The sequence below is a fragment of the Lolium rigidum genome, chromosome 2, assembly GCF_022539505.1.
Source record: "Lolium rigidum isolate FL_2022 chromosome 2, APGP_CSIRO_Lrig_0.1, whole genome shotgun sequence".
Classification (NCBI taxonomy): domain Eukaryota; kingdom Viridiplantae; phylum Streptophyta; class Magnoliopsida; order Poales; family Poaceae; genus Lolium; species Lolium rigidum.
In genome coordinates, this window is record NC_061509.1 from 90,924,274 (window position 1) to 90,941,371 (window position 17,098).

The window sequence follows — 17,098 nt, forward strand, 5'->3', positions numbered from 1 at the left end:
GGTCTCTAAGTCGTGATGGTACCCATGGAACATGTTCACCGACGCCTGGATGATGGCCCATCGCGTCGACATTACCTTTTGGCTCCTCTTCATTGTCACTTTGTTGTAGTCGTTGTTGATCAGCTTGCGCTCATCGAACTCGGCCTTGATCCTCGCCCAATACTTCCCGTATTTTTGGTTGGCGTCGATGATGGAGTCATGGCTCACCGTCGCCCATGACTCGCACAGACATAGATCCTCCAGAACCGTCCACTTGGGGTCTCGTGTGCCTCGCGTCAACCTCCACGAAATCATCGGCATCCTCACAGGCACCATCGTCATCCTCTTCGTCGCCGCCCTCTTCGTCCTTGTTGTCCTCCACCCCCTCCTCCACCCCCTCGTCCTCCTCCACCACCTCCTCCTCCTCCTCAGCACCGGCGCCGTCGAATTCGAGCGGGCCCCTGCGACCAGTGAACGGGGCGCCCTCTAGATCGGGTCCTGGCTTGTACGTCAGGGAGTAGAACATAGCGTTGGGGTTGAAGCCGCCATGAGGCAGCGCATCCTCGTACCGCGGCGACAAGTTTGGCGTCACGCACCCGGGAGTGGTGGAGGGGCCGTCGTTGTAGAACCCGGATGTCGACGGGGGCAGCACTCCCAGAATGTACGGCGGCAACGTCGTACTCCATGGGCTCGCGTTGGTGGCATCGATACACCCGGCAAGCGCGTGCTGGAGCGCGCGCCCCGCCAACGCCTTCTTCTCCTGTGCCGCCCTCCGTCCTTTCCGCTCCGTCATCGACATCTTTCGGCGCAGATAGTCTTGCTGCCACTGATTATCGGTCCAGGCTTCCGGCTTCTTCTTCGGAGCTGGCGCCTTGCGCGGCTTCGCAAAGGGCACCTTCGCCCCTTTCGTCTCATTGTCCGGCGGCTTCTTGTCCGCTTTCTTGGCCATTTTTTTGGGGGCAGTCGGCGGCGCCATGGATAGGGAGAGGGTGGCGGCGAGAGGAACAACGTAGTGACGTCGGGAGGGAGAAATGAATCGACGGGATAGGTCAAATGTGTTGGGATGGCATAAATGTGTGGCGGGAGAGGCGCGATTAGGCGGGAGCGGTGGACGAATTTTTCCTGTGCCGCTGACGCGTCGGTCCCGCCACGCCTCGCCTCGCTTTTCGGTGTGTCCGGCGTCCCTGGAGCGTCCCTGTGTAGTGGGGACGGGCTCGGGGCGCCGGACACCGTATCGGGCCGCGCGGGACAAAAATAAGGTTTGGGGGATGCGGCTGGGAACGCTTTTTTTGTCCGGCGCATCCCAAATCCCTTTGGGGGACGCAACTGGAGATGCTCTAATGGAAATGCATCTCTTCGAGATCGCTAATCGCTTGGAAAATTCTTCTAAAGCCGCCGTCCTTCTCCTTCTACCTTCCGTCTGCGTTCTCTCCTCCTTTAGAGCATCTCCAACAGAAACGCTATAATAACATGGGTTAAAAGGCATTTTTATTTTAGCTTTTTACGCGCGCGCTAAAATCCGACGCTCCACCGGATGCTCTATTTTGCGGCGCGGCAAAAACAGCGCTCCACCTGCCGCTTCATTTAACAGCGTGCCGCCGCGGCAAACACAAAATACACACTATTTTGCAAACAAAAGATAAAACAAACACATGTAAATTAAACTAGAATTCATCACATGAGATCTCAAAAAAAATTAAATTCATCACATGACATAGCAACATCAAATTCATCACCAACACACAACACACAAGCAAGTTCAGAGCAGCGCCGGCGGACGCTGTGCCGGTCTGCCGTTTGCCGGCCTTGGGGCGGGCGGATGCGGTGGGGCAGCGCCCGGCGTGGCCGACAGTAGCAGGGCGGTGAAGAGGCCGCGGGCGGGAGCGACGCTAGGGTTTGGGGCGGCGGAGGCGGTGGCGACTCCGGGGATGGAGTACGGAGGGGTCAAGGGAGCGGCGCCGTCGGTGTCCATGGCCGGCGAGAGCGAGGAGTGGAGGCGGGCGGGTGCGCGGCGAATTTCAGCCGGCGGTTGCCCTTCGTGCGCTCAATGTGGCTTTTGCTGCGCGCTGGAGCGAGGGCAGCATATTTCAGCGCAATTTTAGCGTGCCTACTAGAGCGGCTAAAATACGTCTCGACGCGGTAAATTGGCGATTTTTTGGGCGCGGTGCTATTATAGCGTTTCTATTGGAGATACTCTTAGTGCAACAACTATCACGGCGGGTGCTTCTTTTTTCTCCTGCATAAACACCTCGAGGAGGTGCTACACCTTCAAAAGGCGGCCGCGCGCTGTATACATCCTCCCGAAGCTGCTTCGGAGGTTCTACCCACCGAAGCCCTCAATGGCTGCCCCAGCCCATGAGCACTGCCGCACTCTCAAACAACCATTGCTGCCTACGTACATCGTGCGTTACAAGCAATGATGATCACGCGGGGTTGCTGCACTGCAAGGATTGTGCGAGTGTGCGACACGGCAATGAGTTGAAACCAACACGGCGGGCGAGTGCCCATGCTAGGTGTCGGCCGCCGGCAACAAGTATCGACGAGCGATGGTGCCACCAGCAAGTTTTCACGGCCATCCACGATGGCGACCGGCATGTGCAACGACCAGTCACTGCCGTTTAGAACGTTGTAACGCTAGTGCCCAAAGCATGGAACGGTTTGCAGCGGCCGATGCTTTGCACCCGTTGGCCGTTGCTGCCGGCGGTCCTGGTTCTCCAAGTCATTCGCAGTGGTGTGGTGTTGCTACAGAGGCCCTCCGGCACAGAAATGGAATGCATTCTCCACAGAGGGAGATTCGCCGTTCAAACACGCAGAGGTTCCATTAGGCATGTGCACTAACAGGCCAGGCCCAGAATTTGCGAGAAGGTGCCAGAGATATATGCGTTAGTGTGCTAACGGATGCAATAAGCGTCAAATAGGATTCACCACACAATCGAGAAGCACGCGAAACAGTAAACTTGAAACTGGGCCAAGCCCAATGTGCGCGGGGTTACGCAGAGAGTCGGAAACCGACGCTGAGAGCGTCAAATAGGAGGCCCCTTCAAACACCTGCTGATTTGGTTTCGGCGCAACATTTCCAAAGCAACATTTCCAAACTTACAAGACCAATAAACTCCACAATAAAGATCATCACAATGTTACCAGTACTATTCTGTCACTACTTAAGTACAATGTACAAGTTTGTTCGAATAAAATATGACCAAGCCATTCATTGTGATAACATGTCACAACGGTATATACCAAGGATTACGAGTCGATGAGTCGAGACGAGTCGCTAAAGTATCAACCTATGGACTAGTCACACGAGTAGTCATGGCTAGTCGAGGTTTTTGGTTGGAACACAAGTACCGACTCGTAGACTATTCTCTTGACTAGGCGAGCGACTCTTAATCATATTTATATAACTTAATTTTTCCAGTCTTACAACGATGTTCACTCGGGTAATACCAATATGGCTTCGGCACCGGCCAACTGTCATTGATATTATTTAAAAACAAATCAGGCATCGGAACCCATGTAAAACTAGTTAACCAAAGCTTATTGATACTACATGTTACAAAAACATACCTACAGTTAGGCTTCCTTGTAATACCAGCAGCAACAGGCCTGCAGTAGACGGTAGACCAAAGGATGGTTTAACATCTAAGGATAATTGAATGCCTAGTATGGTGTTTTACAAAAATCTAATCAGATACAGTATCTTAGCAAGTTAAGTAGGATTGGGAGGAGAGGAAGAAATGGATAAGCCACGCTGAGAGCAGCGGCACCTACCCACAGTAACTACAGCGCATGATCTGAGGCCTAGAGCATTAGTGACTATGTTTGGCCTCGGCTTTGGCATATTTGAACTAACAACAACTAGCAAGCATGAGATTCTTGAGACCATAAATATTTCTAATATTTCCAACATGTTCACAAAGTGCAAAATCAACTAAAACGCATACGCATCAGTGCCCAATTAAATCTAAAAATTACCATAAGACTAAAGATAGAACCAACCAAACTGAACCCAAATTCTGCAATTTTCCACTCAAATATATATGACCCAAATTAAACTAGAAAGGAACAAACTGACATCTCAAGTCTATCTACTTCACTAACACCTCAATACTATGTACATGAAAGTACTGGGGCACTTGAATACCGTACAAAAAAAGATAGAAGGCATACCGCTCTGCATCAAAACTCCTCAATACTTTCAGAATTATCTTACTTGGCAGGTAAGGAGTCCCTTCTGTGTCATAGAAGTTCATGCCAACAACATTCCCCTTAAAATCAACAAGGGGCCCTCCAATTCCAGCCTATAGCAGAAAAACAAAGTGACGCTTGGCAATTGTTAGTTTGTTACACAGGAAAAGGTGATGTTCGTAGTATGCCTGCTGATGTATTTACTTATCCATATGAAACTAATTATTTCCATGATTCAAAGCGGTGTCAGGTTGGAAGCCTGCGGGCCAGTCGAGAAATTAAGTAATGAACGAAAAGTACCTTGGTGATTTTACATGAGGAGATCTTAAGCTCTTCGCAACCAAAATTGCATTTTTTGCCGGTCACTGACCCCTCTGTAGCCATACTATTGCCTGATTTGAAGACACGGCCGAGAGCTAATACCTCAGTTTGTGGTGCATCAACCAACATTGCTGGACGATTACAGCGAAACGGGAAGCTGATAACAGCGAAATTGTAGTAGAAATCATATTTTTCTAATTTCCCTTCAATGCACTCCTCACTTGGAAGACACACTCTAATCTGCAATGATGAACTGAGACTTAATTAGTGTCTTGATGAACATGTAGTGAGTAAATAACTACTAGTCTAGTACTGTACTACAAACCTCTAAGTTATCAAAAATCTTGTCTTCATCACCAGAAGTTCTAACCAAGCTTGCTGAAGTCAGAACTCTTGTGGTGGATGTGGATCCATTGAAGTCTAGACATACACCTGTGCAAGCAAAACGCCTTTTCTTGACTGCAAATGGTAATTTCAATTTTAATCGGCAACCATATAAAACAGAAAATAAGTGGAAAATAACGATGTAATAGTGTAATACCCTTACAATCGCGACTGAATGAAGCGAGTGCAACAACACTTCGAGACATCTTTAAAGCAATTTTTCTAGCAGGTTCACTCAGGATATCTCTGCCAAATTCCTCTTCAAAATGACCTTCCAAACGCATGCGTCCTGGTTAAATAAACATGACTGAACAGTTAAATGAGATGGCAGAGTAGAGAAGTCTATAATGTGATACAAAAGGGAATGATCAGCACCCAGCAGAAGCAATAGCATGCAGCAACTCACCATCAGCATAAGCTGGTAAGGGATAACCATCTTTATTTAAGAGAGCATTTACCATCTTTGTAAATCCTAGTGAGACAAGGTGAAGCAATTCGTGGCAATGTGTAAGCAAAATAAATACAAATGTTACTTCCACAAGATGAAGCAATTCATGACTATGCAAAGTCGTGATCAGCAAAACCAAAAGCATACCATCAGATGGCCAGGGAACTAGAATACGCTTATGCTCATCATCAATGAGCTCTGGTGTAGGTACATCCTCAGTAAATTCTAGAAGATGAAGACATCAATGACTATATGTCAGTAATGATCCAAAGTTAACACTGGATTATGATAACTTGAATGATAGTAAACATCAGAACTGAATGAGTTGATTCACCTTGTGGCTCAGGTTTAGATGATAAAAATTGTTTCTGGTTATTACTTTCACTTCCCCCACTATAACCATTTTGATTGGAGCTACCTATAATAAAGAGATAGAACAGACAGACAGACACTGAGTTCTATGCTGACCTATAAAATAAGTACGCTGGAAAATGATAAATAATAGTATGTTCTCGCATAATTTAGACGCCTTAAAAGATTCACCATTCTTAGCTCACCTTCCCAATGGTGCTTAAAAGCACTGGTAAAATTTTGCCAGCAATGTCGTTGAATTTCATCCCTACTGCATAATGCATACATAATTCATATGATTGATTTTTCATAAACATGTCACATACAATACAAGTATGATCATATGATGTCTAGGTAACATACCGTATCCGAACATCCCTCAAACATTCATCAATCTTACTTCCTTGCAAATATGGAGTTCCTTCCTGATCATGATAGTCATTCATCCCAACAATATTCCCATTGAGATCAACAAGTGGACCACCACTTCCATCCTAGCATAAAAATGAAGTTTGTACATTGGAAAATTTTAAATTTTGAAGCATGCAAAGACTAATGATTCGTAATATATGGGGAGAAACCAACAGCGCACCATAGTAATTTTGCATGTGGACAACATAGACCCTTTGCTGTCAATTTTACTAGGGTCGTCATTCGGTACCCCATGTGTTTGCATTAACTTACCTGACTCGAAACAACGCTTTAGAGCTAACAAATCAGTATGCCGCTGGACTTTCACGCTGTTACTGAAACATACTGTATGAAGATCAGGGGAATATCTAGTGACCACAACAACCATACTGAAAGGCAAATCATAATGTTGTATCCACCCATCAACCACTTGGTTATTTGGAAGGCGTAACTTTATCTGTAATGACATGAAAGATATACAACATGATTACCGATATCAAAAATAAGCAAGCCAAGTGCAGAAAAAATTGCAGCACAAACCTTCAGTCTATAGATGAACCTGCGTTCACGATCTGATGTGCTAACCAAAGCTGAGGAGGTCAGAATACATGTATTACGCAAACTGTTTTCAACAACTATGCCTGTGCTTTCATAATGCAGCTTGTCTCCTACACAAGATCAGTGTTTCAGTTGTTGTCAATTGATGATCAAATATAAACAAGGGAAACTACAGTGAATATAATAGTATAATCACCATCAAATGAAGCAAGCGAGACGATGCTTGCGGAAAACTTTGTAGCAAGTTCTTGACTGAGTTCTTTCCAACAGAGTTTTTGTTTAATGCTCTCTACCGTATCTTTACAACCACTAAAGATGCTGGATACTTCTTTTACACGCTTGCGGTTTTCTTGCTGTCCATTTGAGCCTCTAGCTCTTCGCTTAACTCTTAGCATCTTCACTGCAGAAATTGGGGTCCCCACAAATAAAGATTAAAAAAAATTCTTCACTTCACTTTGAAGGCATTTTCCAAAAACAGCCATATACAGGGATACAATCATACAACGAGTATATAGAAAAAGTAATTCGCACTGTAAGTATATGAGATAACACATAATATGGTCCACTAACATAACAAGATACTTAGGATCTATAACACAAGGACCCGATCTCTTGTTCCTTCCAGTAGCACTAGCACCAGTAGACTATATTAAGCAATTTCCGAGTGATTTTAATTACCGAGATGAACATGACATAAGCGCCAGTATTTTTAACCATATACATTAGAATAAGCTAGCACATCTACCAGATCTGCATATGGAGCAAGAACTAGTGTACAAAAAGAGATGAGTAGCACATATATCGCGACAGGGAAGCTCGCCACCACAGCTTTGTTTTCGATATTGCCCATGGTTTTGCCAAGGTCGCCGAATCCGCAGATCTCGGTGAGGAAGAACTTGGCGAGCAGTCGCGTCAAGATGCTCACCAAAAACTTTAGTGCTTGTCTTCCGGTGCAGGATCTCAACGGACGGGGCTTCGGAGGCCTGCTCTCCCGGATAGATATGCATGCAGCCGGGATAGGGAAGCCAAGAGGGCGGCATAGCAAAAGAAATTTGGGCAAGATTCACAAATAGGAGTGGTCGGTCGAGCAATTTGTTCTATCTCTCCTCGTTATAGCCTAGGATGAGGAGGCACCTAGACCACCGAGCCACCACGCCTAGGAAGAAGACTCTAGAAGCTGGGTACGTGGGTGCATAGAAGTTGTTCGCCGATGTGTCGTAGTAGACGAAGTAGCTTTCAGAAGAAAATTAACCACGAGCGTGCAAATAAAAAATAGACTGCAACTCTAGCGACGAGGTTGTGATGGACGAAGACGACGAAGTAGTTGGTGAAGTAGATTCCGGAGATTAAACCCGAGTATTCCGCGTTCATGATCGCGGTGAAAAAGAAGAACCCGTTGGTGTTGACGAAGACCATGCATGAGTGATGGCATAGTTGATGTAAATTGTTGGCGATGATGACCACGAACGTTGAAGGTGTTGACGGCGCAAGGTAGATCAGCTTGGTGTAGACGCAGGGGTGAAGACGTGTAGTAGGATGCAGCTTGGCTTGGACTAGATTTGATCCGCAATTCTACAGGCGGCGTAGCAAAAGGAACTTGAGCGAGAGATACAAAGAGGAGTGGTCAGTCGAGCCGATATGTTTTGTCTCTTCTCGGTAGAGCCATACGAGAAGGCACTTAGCCGACCGAGTCACACGTGTAGAAATAAAAATCTGGAAGCCGGGTAGGTGTCAAGCATGCACAGATGTACACGCCTACCCAGTTCTCCGAGCAAAAAAATAGTCTTTCACAAAAGACGCGATGTTGGTGCAGTGTATGGTGTGGGCAGTGTGTGACGAGTGGTGCAGTGTGCGTGAATTTTTTCTCTTCTCGTTCAGTTAGTGAAGTTAGAAAATCTACCCTTATAAACCACTCCAACTCTCCTAACTAGCAATGTTGAACAAATTTAGTCACCAAAGTTATCCCGAGCTGTCAGTATAGATGGATTTTGAGATTCCAGAATTTGTAGTCAGAATTAGTAATGCTACATGAACTGCTCACATGGAACTGCAGCCAACATAAATGCAACATAGACGATTGGCTGCTAGACATGGTGCGCTCTCGGATGCCATGCTCCGTAGCAAGCACGGGCAGCAACCAACTGAAACCAAAAGTCCGAAACTCAAATCTGAGAGGGAGGGAGTGAAGAACTGAAGACTGGAGAGATGAAGGCGAGCCGACACGATTACCTGCTGGTCCTTCTCGAGCTAGCCGCCGGGAGGAGAGCTGGGGCGTAGGGGAATCGGCGAAGGCTATCAGGGAAGCGAGCCACGGCGGCGGAGAGGACCGATTCCAGGCGGCGGTGCGGTCGCCCAAGCCGGGAGGTGCTATGCGGCGCGAGTCACCGGCGCCGACTTAAACGATGGCTTCATGGGCCAATTCAAACGAGCCCAACTATAAGGGTTTCGCTCGGTCGTCTATTTCATGTTCTTTCCGGTTTTCTTTTTCTTTTACCCTCAACAAAAAAACCACTCGGGTTTTTTTCGAAACATGAGTACATGTACATCTTTAGAAATGCACGCACACCCTCTTCTATTAGCAACTTCGAGAGATTGAATCTAAAAATTTAATTTAGCGGATCTTAATATTGACAAAGAAAATTTTGTCTTTATGAGGCTTCAAAATGTTAAACATATGGTTTGATTTGTGTTGGACTAGATGTCACTAACTCACTATCCTCATTATCACTCAACCACATGTTAGTTTTCTTTTTGTTTTACTTTCGCTCCATTCTATTTCCTTTCTATTCTGTTGATCCACTATATACAAGGAAAGATCACAAAATATACTAAAATGGGCCAATAAGTGTGTTTAGTCTTTATTTTATTTTCAGTTTTCGTGTTACCCTCCACGCTATCTTTACATGTGTTGGAAGAATGTTCTAACGTACACAGTTTTTATTAGTTTTAAAATAATTATAATACCAAAAATATATGTTTAATCTTCATGTATATTAATAGGAAATATGCATGAATATTTTCGAACCGAGAATACGTTTTCCAATCCTTTAGCATACTATTTTTAAACCACCATGAATATATTTTATTTTATTTCTTTTGTTAAACATAATATAAAAATTCTTTACATTGGCCATTTTTTGAACCTGTGAATATTTTCTGAGTACATGAGCACATTTGGATAATGGTCGCGCAAGAAAAATCATGAACTAAAAATCAAAAAATAATTTGCGAAGAAAAGTGAAAGATGATGAAGAATTTTTTTTATCCATGAATGTATTACTTTGAGCCCATACAAAAATAATTCTCATGAACATTTCCGTGAACATATTTTGTGAATCCGTACACATTTTTAAACCTTATATTTTTTGAAAAGTTAATTAAAATGTAATATGAAAATAAATATAAAATATAAAGAAAATAAGGATATAATAGTAAGAAAAATAATAAATTATTAATATAAATAACATAAAATTAAAGAACAAGAAAAGGAAAAAAGAATAAATAAAAAGAAGAAATAAAAAAGTAAGGAAATATGAAATAAAAAATTGACAGAAAACAAAAAAAAAGGAACCAACGGTAATCTACACGAAGAACCCCGGGCAGTGAGTGACCCACTGGAAACTTCTAGGAGCGATACATTCTTGGGATAAGTTGGCCAGGACCTTGTGTAATGTGCCTGGTGGGAGTGTTCAGCGCCACGTTCAGCGGTGTATAGGAAAAAGTGCCCAAGCTTAGAGTGGAGCACCTTGTCCCTCTCGTGAATAGGTGTGAAGTGCATCTCGTTCTTTGTGTACCTGCCTTTTACAGTTTTTTATTGGGTCGTTCTTGGGCTCCCGTATCCCAAACGTGAGCACCACTGTATCCCTATTCTCTTTTTTTTTATTCGGAAAAGATGGGATTCTCTGGGATATGCTTATCGTGTTGTATCCTGGCGTGTCGTCGTGTCCACATGTACCAGTACGGGGACACGACAGAGTATCATTTGTATGTGCTTCATAGATAAAAAGTCCAAGATTCACTCCTACTTCTTGGGTTGTCTTGCATGACATTTATGGGGAAGAAGACCTAGATGGGTCGTGAACCCGCCTCCTCTTGCGCGTGCATGCTTGTGCCTGGGTCAGCATTTGTATCATGGAACAATTGTCACAAGAATGCATCCACATCCCATGGAGGATGCAAGATATGTTGCTTGTGCGCTTCTAGGGTGGGGGCGGGGGGGGGGGTCAGGGCCAACTGTTCCGTGCTTGTCGGCCATCTCGAGAACCCCATGCTTCTCTTCCTTCTGATGGGTGGTTCCCTTTTGTTTGATAGGTCGTTCTCTAATAGCCCGCCATGTCATTCTCTAATACCCTGCTAGGCCATTCTCCAATACCCCCGCCTGGTCGTTGAGGGACCTTTTTTGGGTATTCATTACTTCGGCCTTCTCTTTCTCCGAGAAACGTGTTGTGCTTGTCTTTAGACGTGCCTTTTGAGAGGTCAGGTCTACATTGCACCGTGGTGTGGTGACCTTACAGAGCCTCCGAGCTATGAAAGGGTGATCGACCCGGGTGGCTTGAGATGATTGTGTGATTGGAAAGTCCCCACGGATTCTTGACCCATGCATAATCGTACATTTCCCCTTGAGATGATTGTGTGAGGCTCGAACCGACTCCTCTAACATGCTTTCTTGTCCCGCATGTCATCTCCCTACGAGTCGTGTCCATATGCCAGGAATCGCGGGTTTGACTCTCCACTGTCATGTGTGTCCCAAGTTAATGTGGACTTCGTAGACTCGCTCACGAACTAAAGGTTTACATTTGGTGCGAACTAGCCATCTCCGCATGAAGCCTTCGAGCCCCAAGAAGCATGTCTCAAGGAAGTTCATGTTGGTATGAATCTGATATATATGGCGCTTGCACCCCCACATGGAGCGCCAATTGATGAAAGATTGTTTTCTCTATCCCAAGATGATCCCAGTCCGGAGGTAGGAGATGCTTTTACTTGTTCGGCAAGAGGCTTAGGTCAACAACTTAGGATCAATGACACGATGATGATGAACTCCTCTTATACTTCATTATCGGTGTGATCACGAGATTTGTGCAAAACTGGAAGATGAACTTGACGGGCTTATAGATGCATCCAATAAGGTTTTACAAATTGAATATAGGGTTTTTCGCTATGGAGTCTACAACAACGACTTCGTGTAGTTGTTCGACCTCCGATTCATGATGAATGGACTTCGGTATTTATATACGTCGGTGGTAGGAGTCACCATGTTGCAAGCTAGGTCTTCGTAGTCTTGCAAGTCACATTGATCTTGTCTCTACGTACGTCTGGTCAAGGGAGCCTTCGGGAAGTATGGTTGTAGCACGACAAGGAGATCGGTTGGAACTTCTGGATGACGTCAGTGGTGTCATGAACATCATGGCTGGAAGGGGCGCGAGACGGTGTACTATAGTCGTACGGGGTGGCTACATTTATATCCCAACACTCCTGCGTCGCCCCCCCCCCACCGCATCGGGTGACACGGGCTGGCGACCCTAGCCGCCGCATCTTACCTCCATCTTCACCATCCTCCATGCTGTCGTCGGTGCACGCGTGCGGGCAAAGCCCGTGAAATTGTGGGCGGCGATAAGCTCTCCTCTTTCGTCGCGCGAGTGGAGGTGCGTTGGATCGGCGACGGTGATCTCCAGTCGGTAGAGGGGATCATATGAGACCGGTGTGGTGGAATGCTGTTATCACCAGATTTTGGCTAAATCAAGAGATGGGCCGCGATCAAGATGGGCTTGGAAGATTACGCGTGAAAGATCTCTGAAGCGGCCTTGCTCGGTGAAGTTAGGCCAGATTGCCCACGTACCTTTAATTACAATAGATTGTATCTAGATTAAAAGTTAGAGTTTATCTCGTGCACGGTTTAGTGCACGCCCACATTAGAAAGTCCCCTGGACTATAAATATGTATCTAGGGTTTATGGAATAGACAACAACCAACGTTCAACCACAAACAAATCTCGGCGCATCGCCAACTCCTTCGTCTCGAGGGTTTCTACCGGTAAGCATCATGCTTGCCTAGATCGCATCTTGCGATCTAGGCAGCCTAAGCTGCCTAGTTGTTCATGCGTTGCTCGTATCGAAGCCTTTTTGATGGCGAGCAACGTAGTTATCTTAGACATGTTAGGGTTAGCATTGTTCTTCATGTTACATGCTGTCGTAGTGCAACCCTTGCATATCTAGCCGCCCTTACACCTATCTTAGGTGTAGGGGCGGCACCACGCTTGATCATTATTTAGTAGATCTGATCCGTTACGATTGCTCCTTGTTCTACAAGGATTAGTTTAATATCTGCAATAGTTAGGCCTTACAAAGGGGGGAGGATCCGGCGGCACGTAGGGTGTCGTTCGTTGGCCCTAAGCGGGATGTTCCGGGATCAACCTCGTGTTGGTTTTTAAGCCTTGTTTAGGATCGGCTTACGATCACCGTGCGTGGCCGCGAGGCCCAACCTGGAGTAGGACGATCCGATTATGCGGTGAAAACCCTAGATCGTCGTAGATCTCATTAGCTTTATCTTGATCAAGCGGGACCACCATATATTCGGACACCTCGTCCGAATCATGGGTGGATCGGCTCTTTGAGCCGATTCACGAGATAACTCTGAGAGCCGATCGAGGCTCGTATTTAACGTTTACGTGTGTGCCCTGCAGGAAACTAAGCGAGGCATCATCCACACCTTCCCGACCGGGTATAGGTCGGGTGGCACGCCCTTGTGATAAACATCGGCGCGTGCGACCGGGAGGCTTTGCGGGCCGTCGCTCCGAGGGACCGGGGCCAGCCGCAGCCCTAGTTGTTCCCGGCTCTACCGTGTTGACCGTCTCTGCCCGCCGGGGGGTTTCGACGTCAACACATTCACGGCACGCCCGGTGGGACGACCTTCGACATCCACGACATCGCCATCTACATCCGAGATGGCGGAAGACACTCCGGTCACGTACGAGGATCTGCACGATGAGCTCAAGAAGAAGCATGACGAAATCAAGGCGGTCCTCGGCCGAACTCATCGGCTCTTTCCACGAGAACCCGCTCCCGGGGCCAACCGGGACACTTGTTCGGCATCAACATGGTAGAACTTGGGTACCGCCCTGGTAAGGGTAGTGATGAGGGCAGCTGCTCTCATAGCAAGAGTGAAGAAGGAGCCGACCCACGCAACCGGCTCCGACACTTGCCACCAAGTCCCGGTGATGATCAAGATGAAGGCCGATTCTAGCGATCGGACCGTATTATCCGCGCCGCCCGCTCTCCCGATATTTGGCGTCGACCTCACAGGGGACGGAAAGGCCGGGGTATGGGTTCACCTCGGCTGATGAGCTGGAGGAAGTCGACATCGGCCATGGGGACAAGCCGCGACCAACTTTCATCGGCAAGAAGTTGGATCCACGGCTCGGGAGCCGGATGATTGCTCTGTCGAAAGAATACCCAGATTGCTTCGCATGGGACTATACGAGAGATGCCTGGGTTAGACGAAGCATCATCGAACATCGGCTCCCTCTTAAGAAAGGATTTCGGCCGTTCCGGACAACGAGCACGTCGGATGAGAGCCGAAATTCTGGAGGAGAGTCAAGAAAGAAATCGAGAAGATGTTAGCCGCCGGGTTCATCGGGCCATGCAGGTATGCTTGAGTGGATCTCCGATATCGTGCACGTAGAAAGAAGGATGGCCGATGGCGTGTGGCCATCGATTTCAGAGATCTCAACGAGCCACCCCCAAGGACGAATATCCAATGCACGTGGCGAGACACCGATCAATGCAGTGCTGCGGCCACAAGGTGTTGAGCTTCATGGATGGCAACGCCGGCTACAATCAAATCTTCATGGCTCCAGAAGACATACACAAGACCGCATTCGGAGTACCGGGGGCGGTAGGCTTGTTTGAATATGTAGTGATGACCTTTGGATTGAAGAATGCTTGGTGCGACGTACCAACGAGCTATGAACTATATATTTCACGATTTGATCGGTAAGTTGGTGGAAATCTATATCGACGACGTCGTAGTCAAATCTGTTTCCATGGAGGGACACTTGGATGATTTACGGCGCGTCCTAGACCGAACTCGGAAGTTCGGACTGAGAATGAACCCGAAGAAGTGTGCCTTCGGTGTGACGGCTGGTCAGTTCCTAGGTTTCTGGTTCATGAACGGGGAATCGAAATCGGCTTGAAAGAGTCAAGAGGCGGTGCGCACCATGCAGCCGCCCACCACGAAGAAGGAGCTCCGAGCGTCTCATTGGCAAGATCAATTTTGTCCGACGATTCATCTCCAATCCGTCGGGACGAATCGAGCCATTTATGGCGCCGGTGAAGACCAAGTCCGACGACGAATTTCAGCGGGGGCGGAACGGCGGCGAGCGTTCGATGAAATTAAAAGGTATCCGACGACGCCGCCTGTGCTAGTTCCGCCCCGGCAAGACAAGCCGTTCTACATCTACCTATCGGTGGCCGACACGTCCATCGCCTCGGTGGTGGTGCAACTCCACGAGGGCGTCGAAAGGGTCGTTTTCTACCTCGGCGGAAGGATGTTGGACGCGGAGACGAGGTATCCGAGGTCGAGAACGTGCCTCTGCTTGTTCTTTACCTGCACCAAGCTGCATCACATCCTTTTGACGGCGAGAGATCTTCGTCATATGCAAGTCGGATGTTGTCAAGCACATGCTTTGTCGGCCCCTGTGTTGAAAGGCCGGCCGGGTAAGTGGATGTTTGCGTTGTCGAAATTCGATCTCCGGTACCAGCCTGCGAAAGCGATCAAAGGGCAAGCGTTGGCCGATCTCATAGCTGAGCAAATCAGTACCAATATAGCAGCACTATCCATACGTGCATGGGCTATGTTCTTCGATGGATCGGCTTGCGACGATGGTTGTGGCATCGGTATTCTGCTCGTGTCACCTCGGGGGCGAGTACTCTTTCTCCATCGAGATTATCTACCCCTTGCACTAACAATGTGGCGGAGTATGAGGCAGTACGTAAGGGGATGGAATTGCTATTAGAAGCCGGGGCCGAAGCAGTAGAGCTTTTTGGAGACTCTAAGTTGGTGATTAACCAGCTCACGGATGAATACAAGTGCGGAAGCGAATCACTTTTCCCATATTGGATGGAATGCCGTGAGTTGATGACACAGTTTCGGTACATCAACTTTAATTGGGTCCCAAGAGCCCAAAACACCGAGGCCAACAATCTCGCACAAATGGCGTCGAGGCTATATAGACACCCACTGAAGGGTCGGAAGTCCGAGTGCAATTCACTGGAACAGGGATGATTGGAGAGCCGAGATCTTCAATTATTTAAAAGATTCGGCTCGGGGGCACCCAAACGGATAAGATACAAAGCCATGAAGTATGTCCTCATAGGAGACGATATGTTCTACGGGACGTTGGAAGGGTTATTACTCAAGTGCACGGGACCAATTGAGTCTAATCGGCTCTTACATGAGGTGCACGAAGGCGCCTGTGGAACTCACCAGTCGGCTCACAAGATGAAGTGGTTAGTCAGGCGCTCGGGGTTTTATTGGCCCACCATGCTTGAAGACTGTTTCAATTACTATAAGGGGTGCCAAGCATGCCAGATGTTTGGGAAGATTCAGATGGTACCAGCATCAGCGATGAACCCTATCATCAAGCCTTGGCCGTTCCGGGGGTGGGGCATGGATATGATCGGCAAAATCCATCCGGCGTCGAGTAAAAAACATGAATGGATTTTGGCCATCACAGACTACTTCACCAAGTGGGTGGAAGCCGTCCCTATGAAGAAGGTGAAGTCGAGAAGATGTGATTCGGTTTGTGAAAGAACACGTGATTCATAGGTTCGGGATTCCCCAAACTATTACGACCGATGGAGGTTCGGTCTTTGTTTCTAAAGAATTCGGAAATTACGCGATGACATGGGGATTAAAGCGATCCGGTCATCTCCGTACTATGCTCGAGGCTAATGGGCAGGTCGAAGCGTCCAACCGAGTTTAATCAAGGTGATCAAGAGAAAGATTGATGAGAACCCTAGGGATTGGCACGAGAAGTTATCGAAGCATTATGGGCCTACCGCATGTCGTGCCATGGAGCTATAAAGACTTCGCCGTACCGGCTTGTCTATGGACGGGAAGCCGTATTACCTTGGGAAATTATGGCTGGATCAAGACGTGTCACGTTTCAGAATGATCGGCAGCGGAAGAATATGCGGCTTTGATGAGTGACACTATTGAGGGCGCTAACGGGAACTTAGGCTTTGGTCATTGGAGAAGATTAAGGAGAACAAAGCCGGGGTAGCTCGATGCCTACAATAAGAAGGTTAGACCAAAGGAGTTTCAAGTTGGTGATGCGGTATGGGAAGGCTGTGTTGCCGTTAGGAACCGGAGACAAGGCGTATGGCAAGTGGTCTCCTAATTGGCACGGTCCGTACAAAGTCGTCCGAGGCCTTGAAAGGTAATGCATATATGTTGGAAGAG

The 17,098-nt window shown here is 47.3% G+C and overlaps 1 protein-coding gene across 1 annotated transcript; it reads right to left on the reverse strand.

The window, feature by feature from the left end:
* Window positions 1–3,365: 3,365 nt before the first annotated feature.
* LOC124689962 lies at window positions 3,366–7,035 on the reverse strand. Its single transcript, XM_047223412.1, has 14 exons — window positions 6,837–7,035; window positions 6,623–6,750; window positions 6,264–6,539; window positions 6,035–6,165; window positions 5,878–5,942; window positions 5,655–5,738; window positions 5,468–5,545; window positions 5,279–5,344; window positions 5,030–5,161; window positions 4,814–4,947; window positions 4,468–4,728; window positions 4,150–4,280; window positions 3,547–3,585; window positions 3,366–3,450 (listed from the first exon to the last, which is right to left on the reverse strand). Exons 1-14 carry the CDS (start codon window positions 7,033–7,035, stop codon window positions 3,366–3,368), a joined length of 1,809 nt encoding a protein of 602 aa, XP_047079368.1.
* Window positions 7,036–17,098: the final 10,063 nt, after the last annotated feature.

Coding starts and splice junctions, on each gene's coding strand:
- LOC124689962 (XM_047223412.1), bottom strand. CDS start 7,035: ATGCTAAGAGTTAAGCGAAGAGCTAGAGGCTCAAATGGACAGCAAGAA. Junction 6,540..6,622: donor GGTTCATCTATAGACTGAAG/GTTTGTGCTGCA, acceptor ATGTCATTACAG/ATAAAGTTACGCCTTCCAAA. Junction 5,345..5,467: donor AGTTCCCTGGCCATCTGATG/GTATGCTTTTGG, acceptor TTGTCTCACTAG/GATTTACAAAGATGGTAAAT.